Consider the following 22,945-nt stretch of genomic DNA (forward strand, 5'->3'; position numbering starts at 1 on the left):
TGTTTCTGCCTCTTTGATGAACTTCAGCTGAAAGTATTAACAGCTGTTAAGTATCAGTTCGCTTTGTATTACGTGTCATAGCGCAGTCTGTCGGATCTAATATAAAACACTCCAACATCAACAACAATTTATAATTAAAAAATTAATTAAATTATTTAAATTAGACCAAATTGTGAATATAAACCATTCTCGAATTCCACTGAAAACACACAAAACATTTCATCAAAATTGGTTCAATAGTTTCTGAGTCTATAAAGGACAAACACACAAACATTCATTTATATATATACAGTATATAGATTGTAATATTTTCTTACAATAAAATAAAAACAATATTTAAGAACAACTTACATTTTGCAACTGTCGTTGCTGGCTATTATACCGCATTATTATTATCACATTATACTTATTGTCACAAAGCATATAGTTATTGGTAAGTGTAATAGATGGTTACAGGAATCTTGAGTTCAAATATTTACATGTATTGCATAACACACATGGTACATCATGTTAACTAAGCAAAGTCTTGGTAAAGGAATGTAAACATGGGAATTATGAAAACAACTAATGCGTGATTAACTGACTTCTATTTGTGACAGTAAGAACATTGAAGTGAACAGTAATACCAATTTACTGCAATCACGTACACCATTTTTGTTGCAAAAGTTGAAACACACGTCCATTACAAATTAAAACAAAAAATAGCAGAAAGCCTTGGAAACAAAATAATGATATTCCAATAAGTTCAGATGGTCCATTGTTTGTTGTTATATCATTAGTGAAGGTAAAATGGATGAATAACCAGTCGAATCCAGTTATAAACGTGAGTTTAATGTAGACGGAAATACTCTCTCTGACTGACCTATTGTGTCTGTGCAAAGACTCTCTGGAGACACCAGCAGTTTGTTGAAAGTGGCTCTGCATGTGGAAAAGCATTGAGACAAACATTAGAAAGTTTATCTGTAACATGAACATGGTGGGGAAATGAAGGAATAATTGAGTTGTTCTCATTTCGTTAAAGAAACAGGCATCTATTGTGAAGCTCGGCTTGGGACAGGAGTCACTTTTGCCGGGAACGACTCCGACAGCAGCGATTAGAAAACAGAAGAGCAAGGGAATGCCCCACCCGAGCACAGAGTAGAGAGTGTAGAGCCACCAGTGGGCACTTGTTTGTACACGTGGACGTAGCGGTTTGCTGAACACAACCCAGAGATTCACGCACAACACCGACAGCCAACTGGGAATGGCCAACAAAAAGTAGTACAATAAATAAAGTGATATGTTCAAATAAAAATAGAAAATATAAAAACACATGTTTAACATAATGAGAGATATTAAATAGCTGATAATCAACTTTCCGTGTAAATTCTGTAATTGTGGCAAAGTCAAATAAATAAGGAAAGTAACAATTAAACATATCTGGGAAATATGCCATCCAACTGTTGCTAAGATTACAAAGACTATTTCTAAATTAATTTTTGGTGCAGGGTAGTAGAAAATGCAATCCAAAAGAAAAATTGTACTTTGTCCATTGACGATCTCCAAACAGTATTCACCAATATCAAGATAATTTAAGGACTCTTTTAGAACTGTCCCATCTTCTGTCAGAAACATCCGTTCAGGTGGAAGTGTGTAGATAGTCCCAAAACGATCTCCATTTCTGGTACACTCAGTATTATTAAATAAAAAGAAATCACTGGGTTCTGTTTGTTTCACTTTAAGGTTATTCAAACCTTGGTTTTCTGTCAGTTTGTAATAAACCGTTATATTGAATTCAACTGAAGTTGTAGACAAATTACCATATTTAGTGCAGGTAAGGTTGGATTTTGAAGTGAAGCTGTGACCAGAAGGGCAGCATTTGACAACACAGGTTTTGAATTTGCATGGACATCCATAAGCATTTCCATCTTGAAGCCAGAACGCTCCTGAATGATATGTTAAATTCCCAGCTTGAAGACTGCCATTCTCAAAATTGTTATAATTTTTTTTCAGGTTAACATTATAATAATTGTAAAAGTTTTTTCCACACTGTTGCGATATTGGTATGTACTGATGTCTCTGGAAAACCTCATGTATGTAATGGCCATTGTAGGTGAGAACAATTAATGTAAAAAGTATTTGAATTCCTTTACATAAAATTGTCCTATTCACTTTTGCTGCCGGAAAAAAATGCATTGATTGAGTCCATCATAAATACTAACTGAAATATCACACATATTTTGGGGCACTTGTGTAATCTTACCATCCACGAGTGATAATTAACCATAAAACCACAGATAAATAAATATAACTTTTTTTACTACAAACTCTTTGACATCCGTTCAGGTGTGATAGTGTCTCATAGATAGGTGCGATAATGCTTATTTGTTGATTTTAATTTCCATTGCATTGTTTCATATTGAATATTTTTCAAGAAAGTCATTTCTGTTTGTTTCATGAATAGTATTTGCCCAATAATCTTGGTATTTTCAAAATTATTCATAATCATGGTCGATGATGTGCTTTGTAGACATAAAACAATGTTAGTGGTAGTGTGATTATTCAAGCCTAATGTGCTTTAGAAAGCGGAAAGTAGTGGTTGACTCTGTTCATAAATTGTTTAAGCTTATATTAATAATATTTATTGTTATAAAACTTTTACACGTATGTTAACAACGTCAGTATTGCAGCACTACACCAATTGATATACTTATAACTATTACATTTAAATTCATAACTTTTTTTTTCCACACTTTGCGATTATGTTAAGGTGTACTGAAGGGGTTTCTGGTAAAACAATGCCATCAATATTAAAATTGGCCAATTAAATGTATAATTAAAAGTATTTCAGAAACCTTTAAACATAAAATTATCAAACTTTTTGCTGCCGGACACTACTATTTAGATTGTTAACATAAACTAGACTGAAATATCACACATAAAAATCTATTGTGTAAAATTATTAATTAACCAAAATTACCACAGATAAATAAATATAACTTTTTTTACAACAAATTGACATAAATTTTTTATTTAATACAAATTAAATAAAACTTATTTTTTAACTTTGTTCCGCTCTAAATGTTTATATTGAATATTTTCAAGGAAGTCATTTCCTAATAGTATTTGATGATAATCTTGGTATTTTCAAAATTATTCATAATCATGGTCGATGATGTGCTTTGTACATAAAACAATGTTAGGTAGTGTGATTATTCAAGCCTAATGTGCTTTAGAAAGCGGAAAGTAGTGGTTGACTCTGTTCATAAATTGTTTAAGCTTATATTAATAATTTATTGTTATAAAACTTTTACACGTATTAACAACGTCAGTATTGCAGCACTACACCAAGTCTAGATATACTTATAACTATTACATTTAAAATTCATACTTTTTATACTTTGATTATGTTAAGGTGTTAAAAGAGTTGGTAAAACAATGCCATCAATTAGTTAAAATAAATTAAATTATAATTAAAAGATTTAAAACAATGGCATTAATTAAAAACAAAACAAAAATTCAACAATTAATCAAATGTTTATAAATAAAGTAACAATAGTGACAAATAAATAACAATAGAGGTAAATAGACTAATTGAAAAAATAACATGAAAAAACAACTAGTAAAGAGTTGAGACAAATAATATTAAAGAGTAAAAAATTCTCAAAGAGCAATTTGACCAACTCCAAAATATTCTTGAAAGCTGTAAAAAGGATTAACCAATAACTACCTAGAAAACTTCTTTTTAAAAATTACGTCAGGATATGTATCATCCAATAACAGTAATTTATTGAAAACTTTTAATGCAATCACTTTTTAAGTGTTTATGGTTTTACTAAGAAACTACTAAAAAGCTACCAAGAAAACTTTATTCCATGTTCAAGAAATTATTTGTTAGTGTTAATGTTTAGCTGTCAGTGTTTGACAAATAAAGTAATCTAAAATACTTTAAAATTATCATTGTCTTGATTTAATTCAGGTAAATTTGTTAAAAACTAATACTAATAATTTAGTGAGCATTTTGGTTGTCTCAAATCATGTAGTTATTGGTAAGTGTAGACCTTTGATGGTTACAGGAATCATGAGTTCTAATATGTATATGTATTGCATAACACACATGGTACATCATATTAACTAAGCAAAGTCTTGGTAAAAGAATGTAAACGTGGGAATTATGAAAACAACCAATGCTTGATTAACTGACTTTTATTTGTGACAGTAAGAACATTGAAGTGACAGTAATACCAATTTACTGCAATCACGTACACCATCTTTGTTGCAAAAGTTGAAACACACGTCTATTACAAATTAAAACGAAAAATAGCAGAAAGCCTTGGAAACAAAATAAAGACATTCCAATAAGTTCAGATGGTCCATTGTTTGTTGTTATACCATTAGTGAAGGTAAAATGGATGAATAACCAGTCGAATCCAGTTATAAACGTGAGTTTAATGTAGACGGAAATACTCTCTCTGACTGACCTATTGTGTCTGTGCGAAGACTCTCTGGAGACACCAGCAGTTTGTTGAAAGTGGCTCTGCATGTGGAAAAGCATTGAGACAAACATTAGAAAGTTTATCTGTAACATGAACATGGTGGGGAAATGAAGGAATAATTGAGTTGTTCTCATTTCGTTAAAGAAACAGGCATCTGTTGTGAAGCTCGGCTTGGGACAGGAGTCACTTTTGCCGGGAACGACTCCGACAGCAGCGAGTAGAAAACAGAAGAGCAAGGGAATGCCCCACCCGAGCACAGAGTAGAGAGTGTAGAGCCACCAGTGGGCACTTGTTTGTACACGTGGACGTAGCGGTTTGCTGAACACAACCCAGAGATTCACGCACAACACCGACAGCCAACTGGGAATGGCCAACAAAAAGTAGTACAAGAAATAAAGTGATATGTTCAAATCAATATAGAAGAAAATATAAAAACACATGTTTAACATAATGAGAGATATTAAATAGCTGATAATCAACTTTCCGTGTAAATTCTGTAATTGTGGCAAAGTCAAATAAATAAGGAAAGTAACAATTAAACTTATCTGGGAAATATGCCATCCAACTGTTGCTATGATTACAAAGACCATTTCTAAATTATTTTTTGGTGCAGGGTAGTAGAAAATGCAATCCAAAAGAAAAATTGTACTTTGTCCATTGACGATCTCCAAACAGTATTCACCAATATCAAGATAATTTAAGGACTCTTTTAGAACTGTCCCATCTTCTGTCAGAAACATCCGTTCAGGTGGAAGTGTGTAGATAGTCCCAAAACGATCTCCATTTCTGGTACACTCAGTATTATTAAATAAAAAGAAATCACTGGGTTCTGTTTGTTTCACTTTAAGGTTATTCAAACCTTGGTTTTCTGTCAGTTTGTAATAAACCGTTATATTGAATTCAACTGAAGTTGTAGACAAATTACCATATTTAGTGCAGGTAAGGTTGGATTTTGAAGTGAAGCTGTGACCAGAAGGGCAGCATTTGACAACACAGGTTTTGAATTTGCATGGACATCCATGAGCATTTCCATCTTGAAGCCAGAACGCTCCTGAATGATATGTTAAATTCCCAGCTTGAAGACTGCCATTCTCAAAATTGTTATAATTTTTTTTCAGGTTAACACTATAATAATTGTAATAATGTTTTCCACATTGTTGCGATATTGGTATGTACTGATTTCTCTGGAAAACCTCATGAATGTAAAGGCCATTGTAAGTGAGAACAATTAATGTAAAAAGTATTTGAATTCCTTTACAGAAAATCGTCCTATTCACTTTTGCTGCTGGAAAAACTGTATTAATTGACTCCATCATAAAAAACTAACTGAAATCCCACACATATTTTGGAGCACTTGTGTAATCTTACCATCCATGAGTGTTATTTAACCATAAAACCACAGATAAATAAATATCACTTTTTTTACCACTGAAACTCTTTGATAGTGAGGTGTGATAGGTCTTGTAGATAGGTGCGATAATTCTCATCGGCGTAAAAGATATGTCCAGCTATGGTGTGTTAAAGCTAAAGTCGAACTGTTTTAAAACATCATAAAGGAGGGGAACTGTTTGAATGCTGTGGTTAATTTGATACTTCCTTCAATTCACTTTTAATTAGTTGATGTAACTTCCAATCCAATATTGCTTTTGATTGTGATCCGTAGGCTGTCTGTTATTGTTCTTTTGGTAACATTTATCATTTTAATGATATGTGTTTCTTTGTTTATTATTGATTTTCTGTTTCTCTGTACAATGCTTAAAATATAATTATAGATACCTTTTCTTTTATTATATTGCTTGTTTTCCCCTATACTCTGTCCACCATGAACGAATTCCTCCTCGCATTTTATTCATATTTTATAATAGTTCCTGTAACCCTATATGAAGAGACAGCATTCCTATTCAATCAATTTCCTTGTAATTCTAGTTTTTATAGTTTAAGGGACTTTCTGTTCCAATTAGTTTGACTATCTGGAACTTTGGAACTGATAATATAGTCTTTGGAACTTTTTTTAATATTTATTAATTCTAATTAAAAAAAGCCATTCTTGTTAACCACTGCAAAATGAGTCAGAATAAAGCGGATAGCAGCCAAGCAATAATATGAGTCTGAAAAAAAAACTGTAATAATATACCTATATTTGAATGTAATTGAATTGTAGTTTTTATTCTTTATAACGATTATGATGTTAAAAATATGTGAGATTTTATAAATGAATTAATCCTTTAACTACCACAGACAAATACAACTTGACATGCGTTGACCGTCAAGCGCTAAGTCTGAATGTTACTGACATGACGACTCGTGGCACGAATGAAAAACACTAAGGTGAAATTTGTGGAAATCTTTCGAAAAGATGGTTAGTTTTCTTTTACAATAGATAGTGGTGTATTTTTTGTTTTATTTTGTTCATATTTGATAGTTATACATTTATACGGGGTATTCATTTGAAAACTTCAAATACGTATTAAAAGACTTATAGCCCAAGTATCAAAATTCTGTAAACGGGAGTGTATAGTATTAACTGGGGGAACAAAAAAAAAACAATATTTTCAAAATGGGGGTTCACACCCCCATGTCCTCCGTACCCAAAGTCAAAATTTTGAAATGGCAACTAATACCTTGTGACACCTCAAATTGAAGCTTATGAAAAATGCCGTATTTTGGTAAACAAAATTGAAATCGACTAAGCCATTTGATGTCAGCAGCCAATAATGTAATTTCTTACAGAACAAGTCTACAAACTACTGTACTACTACTGCTAATAACAACTAAATTACTCACTGAATACTGTTGTAAATCCTTTGTAAACTTCAAATAAAATGTTCAAATTGGTAGCCTTTGTTGTTTAAGCAAAAAATTAACCTATTTTCAAATCCTTGCCTAACCTTTCTAAAAGTTTCTCTGGTTAAGCATCTGCACTCAGCAGTGATCCTGTTTTTTAAGTCTTGGACACCAGTGGAATTTGTTTTAAAAACTATTGACTATTATTCGAGTGACCCTACAAAAAAAAGTCTAAGAATGTTAAGTCTGGAAACCTTACTGGCCACTCAATTGATCCTCTAGTTAAAATAAATTACTTACTTACTCTTACTCCCATGGCCATGGATACCCTAGTTGGTATTTGGCCTCGCCAACCAGCTGCCTCCATCTCTCCCTGTCTTCACAATCCCCCTGACCCGCTCTCAATTTCCGCAAGTCCTTCTCCACCTGGTCCTTCCAGCGATTTTTGGGTCTACCTCGAGGTCTTCTTCCAACTGGATTGTGTTTCCAAACCTCTTTAATCAATCTATCATCCTCCCTCCTCATCACATGGCCTGCCCATCGAAGTCTCCTGCTCTTTGCTTCTCCTACAACGTCTGGAGATTGAAACATCTCTCTGATTTCTTGGTTGTGCCTGATTCTCCATCCATCTCCATCTCTAATAGGTCCGAAAATTTTCCTCAAAATTTTATTCTCGAATGTAACCAATTTCTTTTCTGCCTGTTTATCTATAATCCATGTCTCTGCTCCATAAAGAAGAACTGGTCTTATAACAGTCTTATATATTCTTAATTTTGTTTTGTAAGACAGTAATTTTGATTTTAAAATATTATTTAATGCGTACATGCTTCTATTTGCCAAATTTATTCTATTCTGGATTTCTATTAGTTCATTACTCTTTGAATTAACTATTGCTCCGAGGTATTTGAATCTTTCAACCTGTTCGAATTTATGGTTCAGTATTTCCAAATCTTCTCTACCATTATTTCCTCGCCTAAAATAAATCAACTTTGTCTTAGCGTCGTTAATTTCGAGTCCTATTGACCGGGTTTTGTCTATTAATATTCCTGTCATCTCCATCAGTTCATCTCTGTCATTGGAAACTAACACCACGTCATCCGCAAATGCCAGTGCTCCTATCTTAGTTCCAATGCTTATACCTAATTTCCTATTTCTTATTTCTTTCAACGCTTCTTCCAGGGCTAAATTGAACAGTAATGGAGAGAGGCTGTCTCCCTGTCTCACCCCTATTTTTACTTCAAACTCAGGTGAATATTCATTTTCCACTTTAACTTTGCATTTGGAATTTTCTAAGCTAAGTTTTGTCATTTTCGTTAGTTTTGTAGGTATTCCATACTGCTCCATTTTTTCCCATAGTTTATTTCGATTGATACTGTCATAAGCTTTCTGAAAGTCTATGAATAATCCATACAATGCTCTATCAAATTCCCAGTGGACTATTGATCCAGTTAAAATAAATTACTGGAATTAAATTATAATTAAAAGATTTAAAACAATGGCATTAATACAAAAAAATAAAATTCAACAATTAACAAATTATTTATAAATAAACTAACAATAATAACAATAGAGTAATAGACTAATTAAAAGTAACACGAAAAAACAACTAGTAAAGAGTTGAGACAAATAACACTAAAGAGTAAAAAATTCTCAAAGAGCAATTTGACCAACTCCAAAATATTCTTGAAGGCTGTAAAAAGGATTAACCAATAACTACCTATAAAACTTCTTTTTAAAAATTACGTCAGGATATGTATCATCCAATAACAGTAATTTATTGAAAACTTTTAATGAAATTGTTTTGTTTGTATTCATGGTTTTACTAAGACGGTTCAATTCAATTACCTAGGATTCCTAGGATTGTGGTTATATTGGATTTGAAGTCTAATTTACCTGGATTTTTCATATTGTACAATACCAAATTGAAAGTCTAAAAATTGATTACAGTAGGTATTTCCTGAGCTACGAAAAGTGGCTTACAGTGGTCTAAGGAATAATTCTTACAGCTTTCTTTTGAGCAGTTTCAATTTAATTTATCCTACTGTAATTACCCCATAGTATGAGACCTTAGAATGGACTGGAAGTAGGAGAAATAAGCAGTCCTTACATAGTTTTTAGGAACAAAGAACATAAGATGACTTAATAAATAAGTTGTTCTTGGCAATTTTGAAGCTATAAAATCCACACGTGTATCCCAACTCAATTTATTATCACAAAATCCCTAAAAACTTAACTTTACTTACCATATCCTCATTGTCAACATCCACTGGTCTTATGCTAAACAGTATATTTTTAGTTTTTTCTGTATTTAATAGAAATCCATTCGATATAAACCACTGTAAAACATCTATCACTGTTTTAAGAACAATTTCTTTTAGTTGATTTATATTTTGGCTATATATAAAAATATACCTATAGCATTCAAAAGCAAGTACTTTTTCAAATTACCCTTGGCTTAAACAAGGGTCTTTAAATTGAACTAGTATTCAGTTTGGAAACTAACAGTTTTTTTCTATCATGTAGAAAAAACAACAAAAATCATTCCATACTTAGATCTTTTATAGTAATAATATTATATGTTTTTAAAGTTAAAAAAATTTGTATACAGATGACACGTTTTTAACAGTTTGTCAGATGTATAAGAATAAGATAAACGATTTAGATTTTAAAAGCTCTTTTTAGTTAGACATAACCAGAGCAATTCCCTTTATTTGGAGATTTATAAAAATAAATTTAAAAGATTGTTCAATACTATAACTTGTGTAATTGAGCTGGAACTGAACTTGTTACTTTTGTTACAGTTTTTGTTACAACATGTCAGACTCACAATATCTTAAATCACTGTTAGTATTATTAATATGTTTAAGGATAGTTGTTTAAATTAGTTATATACTATTTGTATTGGTGTGTATAGTTTTACAAAGTATGACGTCTATAATATTTTAAACTGATAATTGCTAAAAACCATAAATTTAGAGTTGTGTCAGAACTAGAAATAGGAGAGCTATAAAAACTGATAAGAACAGTAAAGGTGGAATGTGCAGCTAAGTCAGTGATGGATTCATAGGTTGTATGACTTGTGAGTGTTTAAATTTAAACCAAGTATTTGTAAACTTAATCGATAATATTATACTGGGTGTCTCATAAGTCACTGGACAAAGAGGTATACAGCGTTATTTTTTAGGTCAAAACAAACATATGAACATGGGTCTCCGATGCTTAACAGACGGACAGTTTCCAATCTGTCTATATGTGTTTTTTATAAAAAAATGAATATCTTAAAAACTACCAAGTTCAGTTATACCAAATTTGGTTCAAATGTTTATGATAACAAGGCCAATTAACGAAAAAATATTCACGAAATTATCTTTAGTATTTTTAAAATGGCAGGCATTAAACCTTTTAAACTTTCAATCTAAAAAACCACAAGTTTTTCTAAAGAATTACATGAATAACATTTTTTAGGGGATATTATGACAGATCTAATGACTCCAAAGTGTTTAAATTTAATAATAAATAACTGATTTAGAGCACATTTACTGTGGAAAGACATGGCCCACATTGAGAGCTGCCATTTACTCAGTTTTTGTATTGTTAGCTATTCGCTGAGAACCTCAATGTGGGCTATGTCTTGTCACAGTAATCTGCTCTAAATCAATTATTTATTATTTAATTTAAATAATTTTAATGTCATTAGATTTGTGATAATATCCTCTGAAAGCTGTTATTCTTGTAATTCTTGAGAAAGACTTCTGGTGTTTAAGATTCTGGGCACCATTTTTTAAAATACTACAGATATTTTTTTTCAGTAATTGGCCTTGTTATTATAAACATTTAAACCAAATTTGGTATAATTGAACTTATTAGCTTTTGAGATATTAATTTTGTTATAAAAAGCACATACAGGCCAGGCAGACAGATGGGAAACTAAGCATCAGAGACACATGTTCATGTGGTGAAATATGTTTGTTTGACCTGAGCAATAAAGTGGGATACCTTTGTCCAGAGAGTTAAGGAACACCCTATATTTACATTATTTTGATCTTAAATAGTTTTTATTGATTGTTTAGATCATATTAATTTATTTTTGGTATGGTTATCTAATTTTCCTAGTCATTGGTAGTGAAATAAGTTTTACACTAATGTGTTGAACTTACTTTTTTGTTTATTTAATAATCTAGTTAAATGTCAAAATATGGTAAGGAAGTAATGTAATATGGTAAGCTAGTGTTCCTTTTAGTTTATATTCGGCTAGTTTACTAACCGACAGATTACTCCTATCAAGACAGTCAAGTGGATTGATGTTAGAACTCAGTTCATTTGTTTTCTTTACAAACATACCAAATTTATCTCATTATTTCTCTCAATTTTCATTTTATAGGATTCCAAAGATTTTTTATTTTGTTTTTGTTTTTGAAAGTTGAATGTTGTAAAGCTGGATTTACTACTCTTTTAACTGCGAAGTGGCAGTCCACTATTGTGACTGATATGCTAGACACCAGCTGTGAGTACAACGTTTACAGCTCAACAGAAGACATAAATTTTGTGACATTCGCTATATGAGATATATTTGGGTTACAGTTCATTTCATCGCTCTTTTTCAAACGGTTCAACCACAGGAGATTGTGGTCGAGTGGTCTGGAATATCCTATACACCAACAGATTTATAATACGTTAAAATTGATCGCCCTTTATATACGGACATGGGACATCTTCGGTAGTTTTTTATCTGTATACACAGGGTGTGTTTACATAAGGATGTCACAAACTTCTGTGGATGATAGTATTCATCATTTTGAGCAAAAAATGTCCTATACATATAGGTCGAGAAAGGTGTCGTTTAACCACTAGCTGTGTTATTTGGTATTTTTTAGAAAGAAATCAATATCTCTAGAACTAGTTAAGCCAAAGAAACCAAATTTGACACATATGTTTGAATAGATAAGTGAAGAATAAAAACAAATAATTGTGTTATTTTCTTTATTATTAACAAAATGTTCGTTGCACATTTTAAAAGTCAAATAACAAAAAAACTATAATAGTTTTACAAACTTTACTTGACACCAACTATTTGAGCAATTTCATTACAATTCCAACGCCACTTTTTCTAACTAAATCAGTCAACACATAAGCGAGCATGACCACTTAAAACATACGCTTGCATAAGCTGGGAGTGCCAAATGTGTGACAGTTGAGAGGTATCAGTTATTTGTTGCTTATGTGTTGACGGGTTTTGTTGAAACAAGTGCTGATGGAATTGTAATGAAATTGCTCAAATAGTTGGTGTCAAGTAAATGTTTGTAAAACTATTATAGTTTTTTTGTTATTTGACTTTTAAAATGTGCAACGAACATTTTGTTAATAATAAAGAAAATAACACAATTATTTGTTTTTATTCTTCACTTATCTATTCAAACATATGTGTCAAATTTGGGTTCTTTGGCTTAACTAGTTCTAGAGATATTGATTTCTTTCTAAAAAATACCAAATAACACAGCTAGTGGTTAAACGACACCTTTCTCGACCTATATGTATAGGACATTTTTGCTTGAAATGATGAATACTTTCTGTGTAAGTTCTGTAATTGTAGCACAGTCAAATAAATAAGGAAAAACAATTGAACTTTCTGAGAAATATGCCATCCAACTGTTGCGGAGATTACAAAGACAAGTTGTAAATTATTTTATGGTGCAGGGTAGTAGAAAATGCAACTCAAAAGCAAAATTGCACTTTGTCCATTGACAGTATCCAAACAGTACTCACCTATATCAAAATAATTTAAGGATTCTTTTATTATTGTCCCATCTTTTGTTAGAAACATATGTTCTTGTGGAAGTGTGTAAATAGTCTACAAACCATCTAAATTTCTGGTACACTCAGTATTATTAAATATAAAGAAATCACTGGATTCTGTTTGTTTCACTATAAGGCTATTCAACCTTTGATTTTTGTCAATTTTTAGTAAACTGTTGTATTGAATTTAACTGAAGTTGTAGATAGATCACCATTTTTAGAGCAGGTAAGGTTGGATTCTGAAATGACGGCATGGCCAACAGGGCAGTATTTGACAACACAGGTTTGGATGGAGCATTTCCATCTTCAAACCAGAATGTTCCTGAGTGATATGTTAAATCCCAGCAATTTTCAAAATTATTATAATTATTTTCCATATTCACGTAATATTTGTAATGCTTTTTTCCACACTGTGGTAATATTGGTACGTTCTGACGTTTCTCAATTACCTTATATAAGTAAGAAAGCACCATTGAGAACAATTAATGTGAGAAGTATTTGAATTGTTTTGGATAAAATAGTTTCATTAACCTTGGCTACTGGAGCAATTGACTCTACCATTAAGACTAATAATTTTAAAATCTCACACATATTTTAGGATACTTGTGTAATCTTTCCATTTGTGACTGATATGTTAACAATAAAACCACAGATAAATAAATATCACATTTTATCAATTGCAGTTTTTGACACAGAGGTTAGATAGGTCCTATATGTGGTTACAGTATTTCTTTCAGAAGCAACTGTTTTAAAACAGTTTCAAGGCAGAACACTATTTGAAATTCCAATTTTTTAAAATTAATTGATACAACCTCCAATCCCAACAGCTGTTATATTTTGTTGTGGACATAAACATTATTGTTGTCTTGTTCATGGTTAGTTTATTATTTAAACTGTATTCATTTATTTGTCCTATGTACAATGCCGTTTCTAAAATAAAATACTTTAACAAAATTAATTCCGACAATTAGTAGTTCTTTTAATAGTTACCAATGTTGAGTACCTTATAACTGCAACTTACATACACGTGGTAATAATTTGTGTTATGTTTGTTACAATAAAACTCTCCTTACAAAAATCCATTGCTGCGTGTAGGATCATAAATTTAAAATTTATAGGAAACATACATTTTAAGGGGGAGTAATTAAAACTCAGTTATTATATGATGTTTTATGAAAATATATCAAATAGTGCTAAAATTTGTTTCCACCCTGAAACGTTCTAAATGCATGATTTTTTGGGAGGAACAAACAAATACAGTATTTATAACTACTTTTTCTCCTCTGAAAGATGGGACAAAAAACTTGTTCTCAAACATAATTGGTCTTTTGTTCTTTATATTATCACAATTATATGTATATTACACAATGCTATTAAATATTGTATATTAAGTAAAACTAGATATTTATTAATCATAACAAAAAACCGTTATTATATTGAAATAAAATTTATCAAAATGAGGACAATTACAAGAAGATTAAAAAATGATAACCAGTTTGAAACAAAACATATATATAATGGAAGTGCTTTATGCATCAACACATACACATAATTTCTGTCTTAACATACTCATCTGCATCACAAGTTAAAACTAAAGATGGCTCCTCAAAATCCAAATGATCAATATCTATGTAGAACAAAAAGTTCAAAAATGTGGGATACACGATATTTTAAGGGCAGGGCTTTGGACATATTGTTACAGATTTAGCTATTTTGATGCAGCTTTACCTTATAATAGTAAAGAATCCATCCCAAAAAGGCATATAATGCCAAAAATAAGACCAAACCCCTCTTCTCAGAATGAATCTTATGAGACCATAAAATATCACAAATCAGCCTCAATAATTGGTTACCCCATTCGGCCTGTAGGCTGATCAGAAAATTCATTTCACATTTATATGTATTGGACAAATAATCCTTTTTACAAATTCTGTCTTTCATTAATATGAAATAAAACAAAATTAAAACAAGTTTTAAATTAGAGTAGTAATTGACGCTCCTCAAAAATTGGGTGTATAAGGCATTGCTTCATATTCTAAGTTCAGACCTACACAAGTTTGGTAGACAACAGAGAGTTCATCTTTGATACTCCGTTTGTAATCCTAATCATGAGTTTGGTACTGTTAAAGGTGAGAGTAATTGATGCTGTCAAGTATCGCAAGATACATGAGGACGTGATGAAGAAACTGGATAAGCTGGAGAACGAGTTCTTGCCTCAAGTCATGGTAGACAACACAGAGGTCATCTTTGATACATTGAGGTTCCTAGAGCCTCAGACCAAGGAACTCATCATAGCCAACACAGGCCAGGTATTCCTACATTGTTATTTTAAAATCTTTATACTGGCAACACTGAACGTTGAGATTGTTCTCTTTTTTTAGGTAATAATTTTGGTTTCCTCACTGATCGATGTGGGAAAACAAAAAAAGTAGGGTTTAGAATTTCATATATCCTTCCATACTTTTAAAACAAATGTTAATACAAGTAATCAATGGAATGCATTTTGGGAGCTGTTAGGAAATAGTAGAATTAATCTAGAAATTGTATCAATTTATTGCTTAAAAATTGTATCTATACTAGTGGATATGATTTTAAAGTACAGTATTATGTAATAACAAAAAAACAATATAATTCTAAACTAGTAAAGGAGTCAGGAAATCAGAGCAAAACCCTTTGGCAGATTGTAAATAAAAGTAGGAAAGGTGAAACTAAAACAAAAGACCCAAATATTTTTTCATCAGATGAATATAACAGGTTTTTTATTAACATTGCCAGTAATGTAAAGCCGAAATTAAACAGTGTAGCAGCTAATGGGCTTAAAGCAATGCAGTATGTAAATAATTGCAAGGTACCTGAGCATATGGTAGGGTTAAGTTTTAGCTATGTAACTGAAAAAATTGTCTTGGATGCAGTTAGTCATTTGTCTAGTAAGTATAGTAAGGACCATTATGGCTTGAGTAACGTTTTACTGAAAAAAATAATAGATTGTATTTTGAATCCTTTGACAAGGCTAATCAATTTATGTTTGGCCCAAGGAATTTTCCCAGATTGTTTAAAAATAAGCAAGGTCATTCCTATATTTAAGAAAGGTAAAAAAGATGACTTGAATAATTATAGGCCTATAACGGTAGTTCCTGTCTTTTCTAAGGTCTTAGAGTTAATCATAGGCAAACAATTAATGTTTTATTTTGAATTGAATAGGCTAATATGTAACAATCAGTTTGGCTATAGAAATGGGTTATCTACCACACATGCCCTTATAAAGCTAGTTGAGGGTATACATGATTGTTTTGAGGGTAAGGACCTTGCTGCGGTCACGTTCTGTGACCTCAGCAAGGCCTTTGATTGTGTTTCTCACGATCTTATAGTTTCTAAGCTTGAGTATTTTAGGGTAAAGGGTGTGGCTCTTCAAATCTTTCAATCCTACCTTGAGAACAGAGTACAATATGTACAAGACAGTAATGAATCCTCATGTCTCTTGCCTGTCACGTGCGGTGTTCCGCAGGGATCTGTTTTGGGTCCTTTATTATTTATTATTATGGTTAACGACCTCAGTAGTAATATTCCTGCGGAGATTATTCTCTATGCAGATGACACTACTGTCTTAAATAGGCATGATAGTGAAAGTCTGGCATTAGAAAATGCTAAATATAATCAAACCCTCATTGAGAATTGGTTGGCTGCTAACGAACTAGTGTTAAACAAGGAAAAAACCAAAACTGTACTTTTTTCTCTTAAAGAAAAAAATATGAACTTAGATAGTCCAATGTTCTTAGGATTAACTTTAGACCCAACCCTTAATTGGCACCAACACATATCTGTCCTCAAAAGTAGGCTTAGTAAAAGCATTTACGCTTTAAAAAGGTTAAGTGGTGAGTTGGAAAGGGAAGGCCTAAGGCAGGCCTATTTTGGTTTATTTCATGCCCATATGTCTTATGGTTTAATAGTATGGGGTGGTGCTCCCAAGTCAGAAGATATATTTGTTGCACAAAAAAAAGCTATAAGAGTAATTACTGGTTCCCATAGATTAGCCCATTGTAAACAATTATTTATTGAATTAAGAATATTGACTTTACATTCCCTATACATATTTCAGTGTCTCATGTACTTGAGAGCTAATTTAGACAAGGTACATACAAGAAGCTCCATTCATTCCCACAATACTAGATCTGCAAATTTAATTAATTTACCACAAAATAGGCTATTAAAAAGTGAAAGAAATCCCATAGTTATATCAAGCCGATTAATGAATAAGTTACCCGACCCAGTCAAGAATTTAGAAAATGATAAATTTAAAATCTGTATCATAAATTTTTTATTAAAAAATCCGTTTTATAAAGTGGAAGAATTTCTTTCTGAGAGTTGGTCCGAATTGGATTTTAGCCTGACCTGACGTTTTCAAAGAATCTTTTGTCACTTTGTGCTAAACAAATATATGTTTAAGTAAAATAATATATATTTATTGTAATGTCCAATGTGTTGTTTATTATAATGTTTAAGTTAGGCCTGTTGTAATTTATAAAATGCTATTTTGATTAAAATATTTACTAGTATTGTAATACTATATTGCTGTTATTTATATTATAGGGCCTACTGTAGTCTTAAAATAGTCCATTGGCTTAGGTTATATTTATGTAAACAATGGCTTGTGTGTAGAAATATTAATCTCATAGTTACATGACTTGCCTATGTATTCTATGGAATATCTTGTGGTGAATAAAGATTCTATTCTATTCTATTCTATTCTAATTGGTACTTAAACCTTTGATTGTACTCTAGAAGTTTTATTGTAATAAAAATGATAAACAAAATAGTTCTTCATTAACAGTTTATAATAGTAGAAGAATATATCCTATTGATTGGTAATCATTAAATATTGTCTTTTTGCAGGTCCCAGTTCAGTTTGAGTTCATCAAGAAATTAGATGATCCCAACTATTGCAAAGAATGGCTTAACATTGAACCTTATACAGGGTTCATCATGCCAGGTTAGTTTGTGCTTCTATGTATGTGCTCTGTGAAATTGCTGTCATCTTATACAATATATATATATATTTCTTATTTGTTATCAGTTATCACATTTAAATTTGGATCAATGTAATAATATTAATTAATAAATAAAGAACCAAAATTTGCAGCAGACATTAACAGACCTTTTTAGTCAGGTCACCTGCTCAAAATTGTTTGCAACAAAGGTATTGTTCGTAAGTATAGTGAAACCCTGTTATAACATCTCCCATGTGTAAAATTTCTGATACCACTTCGTATTTACTGTATCTTTTATTGTTTGTTTTACACTGTTCTATTATTTTGCATTGAAAGATAATTAGCAATTTTATAATGTGATTATCTTCTGGCTTGACTAAACTAAGTTGAAGCTTAAAATTTCATGAGTTGTGTGTGTGTGTGTATATATATATTTAATGCTATATGATCTCGTGCATCGTATATTAAAAATTGAGGACCAAATCCAGACATTTCTGTCTGTTGTAAAATGCCAAAAAACAATTGTTTGAGGGACAAAAATGATGAAATACCCTTATAAAGTTTCCTATTTATAAAGTAGGCACAGATCATATCGGCAGGAAAGTTTTATAATGGAGTTTTGTCATATAAAAAAAGTGAACAAACGTTGAATTAAATTTAAAGTGGTGAAAAAAAAATTATAGACCAAATATTCTTTTGTCGAATGTTGAGTTGTCGGTACAGAAATGCCTTGGATGCTGTACATTCATCATTCAGCAGTTCAAGGAGATTAGTTAACCCTTTATATACAGACTGTCAGTAGTCTGTAGTGCCAGCCCTAATATGGCTGTTATGTAAGTTTTAATTAGAATAATTATGAAAGTTCTCAATTTTAACTCGATATAGTTGTGTTGTATGTAATTTCGCAGGGCTTGAAGTACGCTCAAAATGTAAAAAGTAAAAACAAATACTAGTTGTGGAGAGATAACTTTGAGTGTTTACTGTTTGAATAAAAAATAAGCTTTATAAACTGTTCTTTTGAAAGCTTCTCCAATTGTTTTTCAAAAATTAGAAAACTGGTGGTCTTTTACTTTTAGTATACATTACTTGAAAGAAAGTTGGAAGTAATCAACAAGTCAAGTAGTATCTAATTGATGGGTGTTAATTGTAAAGATCTGAAAATTAGTCTGATTTTATGAGAGTTATACAGATCAATACTAAGTGACTTGGAGCTTAAGTTCTAGGTCTTTTGATTTCTCCGGTTATTGACCTATTGGCAATGTGAATTAAAGTTGTTCAGTTAAACTTTTTTTAAAGTGATTAGAAACATGTTCATATCATAAACTAATCCAAAAACGTAAAACTGATAAAACAAGGAAGTGAAATGAAAAAACTGTTTTGCCACAGTTTTTTTATATCAAGGTAACTCTTACAAACTCTGTGACTAATATTCTAGTCGATATTAGTAATTCCTACTTCATTTTTATTTAGTAACTTTATTCTTTTGTTATGCAATGTTCATGTTGGCAGCATGTTTTTCACCCATATAGTATGATTTGAATTTGCAATAAATTATTGGCAGGTCGATTTCTCCTGATCCTGAGAACCAAGTAAGAATCCAATGTTGTTTCCGTTATTTGTCCCAAAAATTCTATCCGCCAGTCCAGCATTCACTGCAGCCCCAGATACTCCGTGACACCAACGGGACCGTTTACAGTTTTAAGAAACTACTAATAACCAGAGGAAATTAAATTTTTATTTATTTTTGCAGGAGAGAAATGTGATATTAGGTTAGAAGTATACGTGGACAAGAAGTCAGCATGCAAGATGAACTCTGGACAAGACAAGCTGTATGATATCCTGGTCCTTCACTTGGATGGTGGAAAGGATATCTTTATAACTGTTACTGGTAAGTCCTGCCTCCAAGTACTGGATAGCATATTTCTACTGTGCCCTTAAATAAGCTTCGGAAACTGTTCAAGTTTGAAGTATATTGTATCTCGGCATTAATATCTGAGTACAAGGTTCACTGTTGACTCCCTGAACAAGCCATGACTCTAGCCTGTCTAATCCACGTTATATTATATTTTAATTTTTCATAGTAAATGTCATGTAATTAGTTGTATTGTACATTTATTACACTAAAGTAGTTTTACTGGCTGATAGGTTACATGTTTATTTATGTCTAATGCTATGAAATGTAATGCAATTGAATAGATCAATGAACCAATATATCGTAGTATCAGAGGACCGGACAGAATGTGTGAACAGAATGAATGAGTTATCGCACAGACAAACAAACAGATCATTGGACATAATTAGAGCTCTTCCTTGGGTCAAGAGGAAATTATGTTCCAAGTTTCAAGTCGCCAGGAGCTTTCTATCGAGAGTTATCACACAGACAGATCATTGGACATAAATTAGAGCTCTTCCTTGGGTCAAGAGGAAATTATGTTCCAAGTTTCAAGTCGCCAGGAGCTTTCTATCGAGAGTTATTGCACAGACAAATAGACAGATCATTGGACATAAATTAGAGCTTTTCCTTGGATCAAGAGGAAATTATGTTCCAAGTTTCAAGTCACCAGGAGCTTTCTATCGAGAGTTATTGCACAGACAAACAGACAGATCATTGGACATAATTAGAGCTTTTCCTTGGATCAAGAGGAAATTATGTTCCAAGTTTCAAGTCACCAGGAGCTTTCTATCGAGAGTTATTGCACAGACAAATAGACAGATCATTGGACATAATTAGAGCTTTTCCTTGGATCAAGAGGAAATTATGTTCCAAGTTTCAAGTCACCAGGAGCTAGTTCCAAGCTATCTATCGAGAGTTATTGCACAGACAAATAGACAGATCATTGGACATAATTAGAGCTTTTCCTTGGGTGAAGAGGAAATTATGTTCCAAGTTTCAAGTCACCAGGAGCTTTCTATCAAGAGTTATTGCACAGACAAATAGACAGATCATTGGACATAATTAGAGCTTTTCCTTAGGTCAAGAGGAAATTATGTTCCAAGTTTCAAGTCGCCAGGAGCTTTCTATCAAGAGTTATTGCACAGACAAACAGACAGATCATTGGACATAATTAGAGCTTTTCCTTGGGTCAAGAGGAAATTATGTTCCAAGTTTCAAGTCGCCAGGAGCTTTCTATCGAGAGTTATTGCACAGACAAATAGACAGATCATTGGACATAATTAGAGCTCTTCCTTGGGTCAAGAGGAAATTATGTTCCAAGTTTCAAGTCGCCAGGAGCTTTCTATCGAGAGTTATCGCACAGACAAACAGACAGATCATTGGACATAAATTAGAGCTCTTCCTTGGGTGAACAGGAAATTATGTCCCAAGTTTCAAGTCGCCAGGAGCTTTCTATCGAGAGTTATCACACAGACAAACAGATAGACAGATTGCCATGTGACTATTTAATCAATAGAGTTGTACTGTTCTATCTAATTACATCCAACTTTACCTAATTGTTGTTGAGTTCCGTTTCCATTTCATAAGTATACATATATATATACAAAAATAGTTGATCGTTATAAAACAAACAAGTGTTTACAATTAAAGTACACTTTAAAATATTGCTTCCCAATCCTTCTCCACACACGTATTTAGATCTTGATCTCTTAAACTCACTCTGGTTTCATCGGTAAACGTGATCGCAAGCAAATGCAACTAGAATAACTACACGGTGCTGCCTGATCTAACAAGGGCTTATAGCTAGCCTCCTACTGGCTAACCTAGCTTTGTGATGATGTCTCCTTACCACACTACTCGAAATTTGGACATTTCCTAATCCCTCCGTCCTAATCAGTCCGTACAAAGATGTACTGGTCATGAATCTGTCTTTGAGTGCGTTTACAATTAAAAACAGTCGTTGGTTTGTCACTCTAGGCCAGCCTTGTTCTGGCCTTCTCCCATCTGATCCAGTTTCCTGGAACCGTCTTCCATTTCTAAGAATTGTGATATAATGCACATCTAAACATTTCTGCAACTTCCCTTTACGGTCATACCTTGTTGCACTAAAGACCTTGCCTGGGTGGCTTCAGCAACATTTTCAAATAGCGAGTTAAAACAAAACACTCAACACTAAAAACTTAAAAAAATGATCAGCGGTAATCACAATTCTGTATTTACACACAAGAAGGAATGCGCACAAAACTTCTGTAAAATAAAACTGAAATCCGGTTTGACCTTTGCATAGATAAGGAAATTTAAAAAATGTTAGGACTATGACCATCCCCTTATTTGTTTTTGTAATGGTCTTGCTCACCTCTATGTTACTGCTGATTGGTTTTGTTAGTGTCCCAATGAATGAAGAAATGTGTTATTTTGAAAACATTTATTTATACTTACTGAATGTATAAATACACAGAAATTAAAATAACCAAAATTGAGTTTTTTACTATGTAGTTTTAACCCTTTTGATCCCGGGAGTTTTCGCATGGGCGTCTGCCCACGTCCCGGCGTCTGGCGCTCGGGTATCTGCCCCAGTCCCGGCCAAGATTTATTGAAAATGTAGTGCTTCGGCAAAAGTTACACAAACTTTTTATTAATCAATGGATTTTATTGATTCTTTTTTTAATATACTTCTCTAAGACTCTACTACAACATAAGCTCACCTAGAATTATAATAAAAATGCACACACAATTTTTTGAAAAAAAATGATACTTACCAAAAAATGTTTTTTCAAAATTTTCTGTTTCCATTTGATATAGAATGCATAAAATGAAATTTCTGCTCAAAAATGAAAGCATTATGTCCTTGTACATATAAACATGAGTTGTATTCTAAATTTTGACTTAGTTATATTCACAAATAACTGAGATACAGGTTTACAACTAAATAATGCACATTTAGTTCCACAGGCACAACATTACGAAAAACACATGAAAAATGTATGAACAGATAAAATTAAGTATTGTCACTT

General features: G+C 32.1%; 3 protein-coding genes across 4 annotated transcripts in view; 1 reads left to right on the top strand and 2 right to left on the bottom strand.

The window, feature by feature from the left end:
- LOC124358939 (inositol polyphosphate 5-phosphatase OCRL-like) overlaps positions 1 to 22,945 on the top strand; it is an 87,399-nt gene that overhangs the window by 43,660 nt on the left and 20,794 nt on the right. For both annotated transcript variants that reach the window (XM_046811214.1, XM_046811215.1), the window contains 3 exons: positions 15,182 to 15,361; positions 17,943 to 18,039; positions 19,788 to 19,925. In XM_046811214.1, the coding sequence (XP_046667170.1) occupies positions 15,182 to 15,361; positions 17,943 to 18,039; positions 19,788 to 19,925 (415 nt within the window). The remainder of the gene's footprint in view (positions 1 to 15,181; positions 15,362 to 17,942; positions 18,040 to 19,787; positions 19,926 to 22,945) is intronic.
- On the bottom strand, positions 569 to 2,310 carry LOC124358941 (G-protein coupled receptor Mth-like). The gene has a single exon (XM_046811217.1). The coding sequence runs from the start codon at positions 2,173 to 2,175 to the stop codon at positions 640 to 642; it is 1,536 nt and encodes a 511-aa protein (XP_046667173.1). The 5' UTR covers positions 2,176 to 2,310; the 3' UTR covers positions 569 to 639.
- Positions 4,170 to 5,899, bottom strand: LOC124358940 (G-protein coupled receptor Mth-like). The gene has a single exon (XM_046811216.1). The coding sequence runs from the start codon at positions 5,789 to 5,791 to the stop codon at positions 4,238 to 4,240; it is 1,554 nt and encodes a 517-aa protein (XP_046667172.1). The 5' UTR covers positions 5,792 to 5,899; the 3' UTR covers positions 4,170 to 4,237.

This window comes from Homalodisca vitripennis, chromosome 4 (genome assembly GCF_021130785.1).
Source record: "Homalodisca vitripennis isolate AUS2020 chromosome 4, UT_GWSS_2.1, whole genome shotgun sequence".
Classification (NCBI taxonomy): domain Eukaryota; kingdom Metazoa; phylum Arthropoda; class Insecta; order Hemiptera; family Cicadellidae; genus Homalodisca; species Homalodisca vitripennis.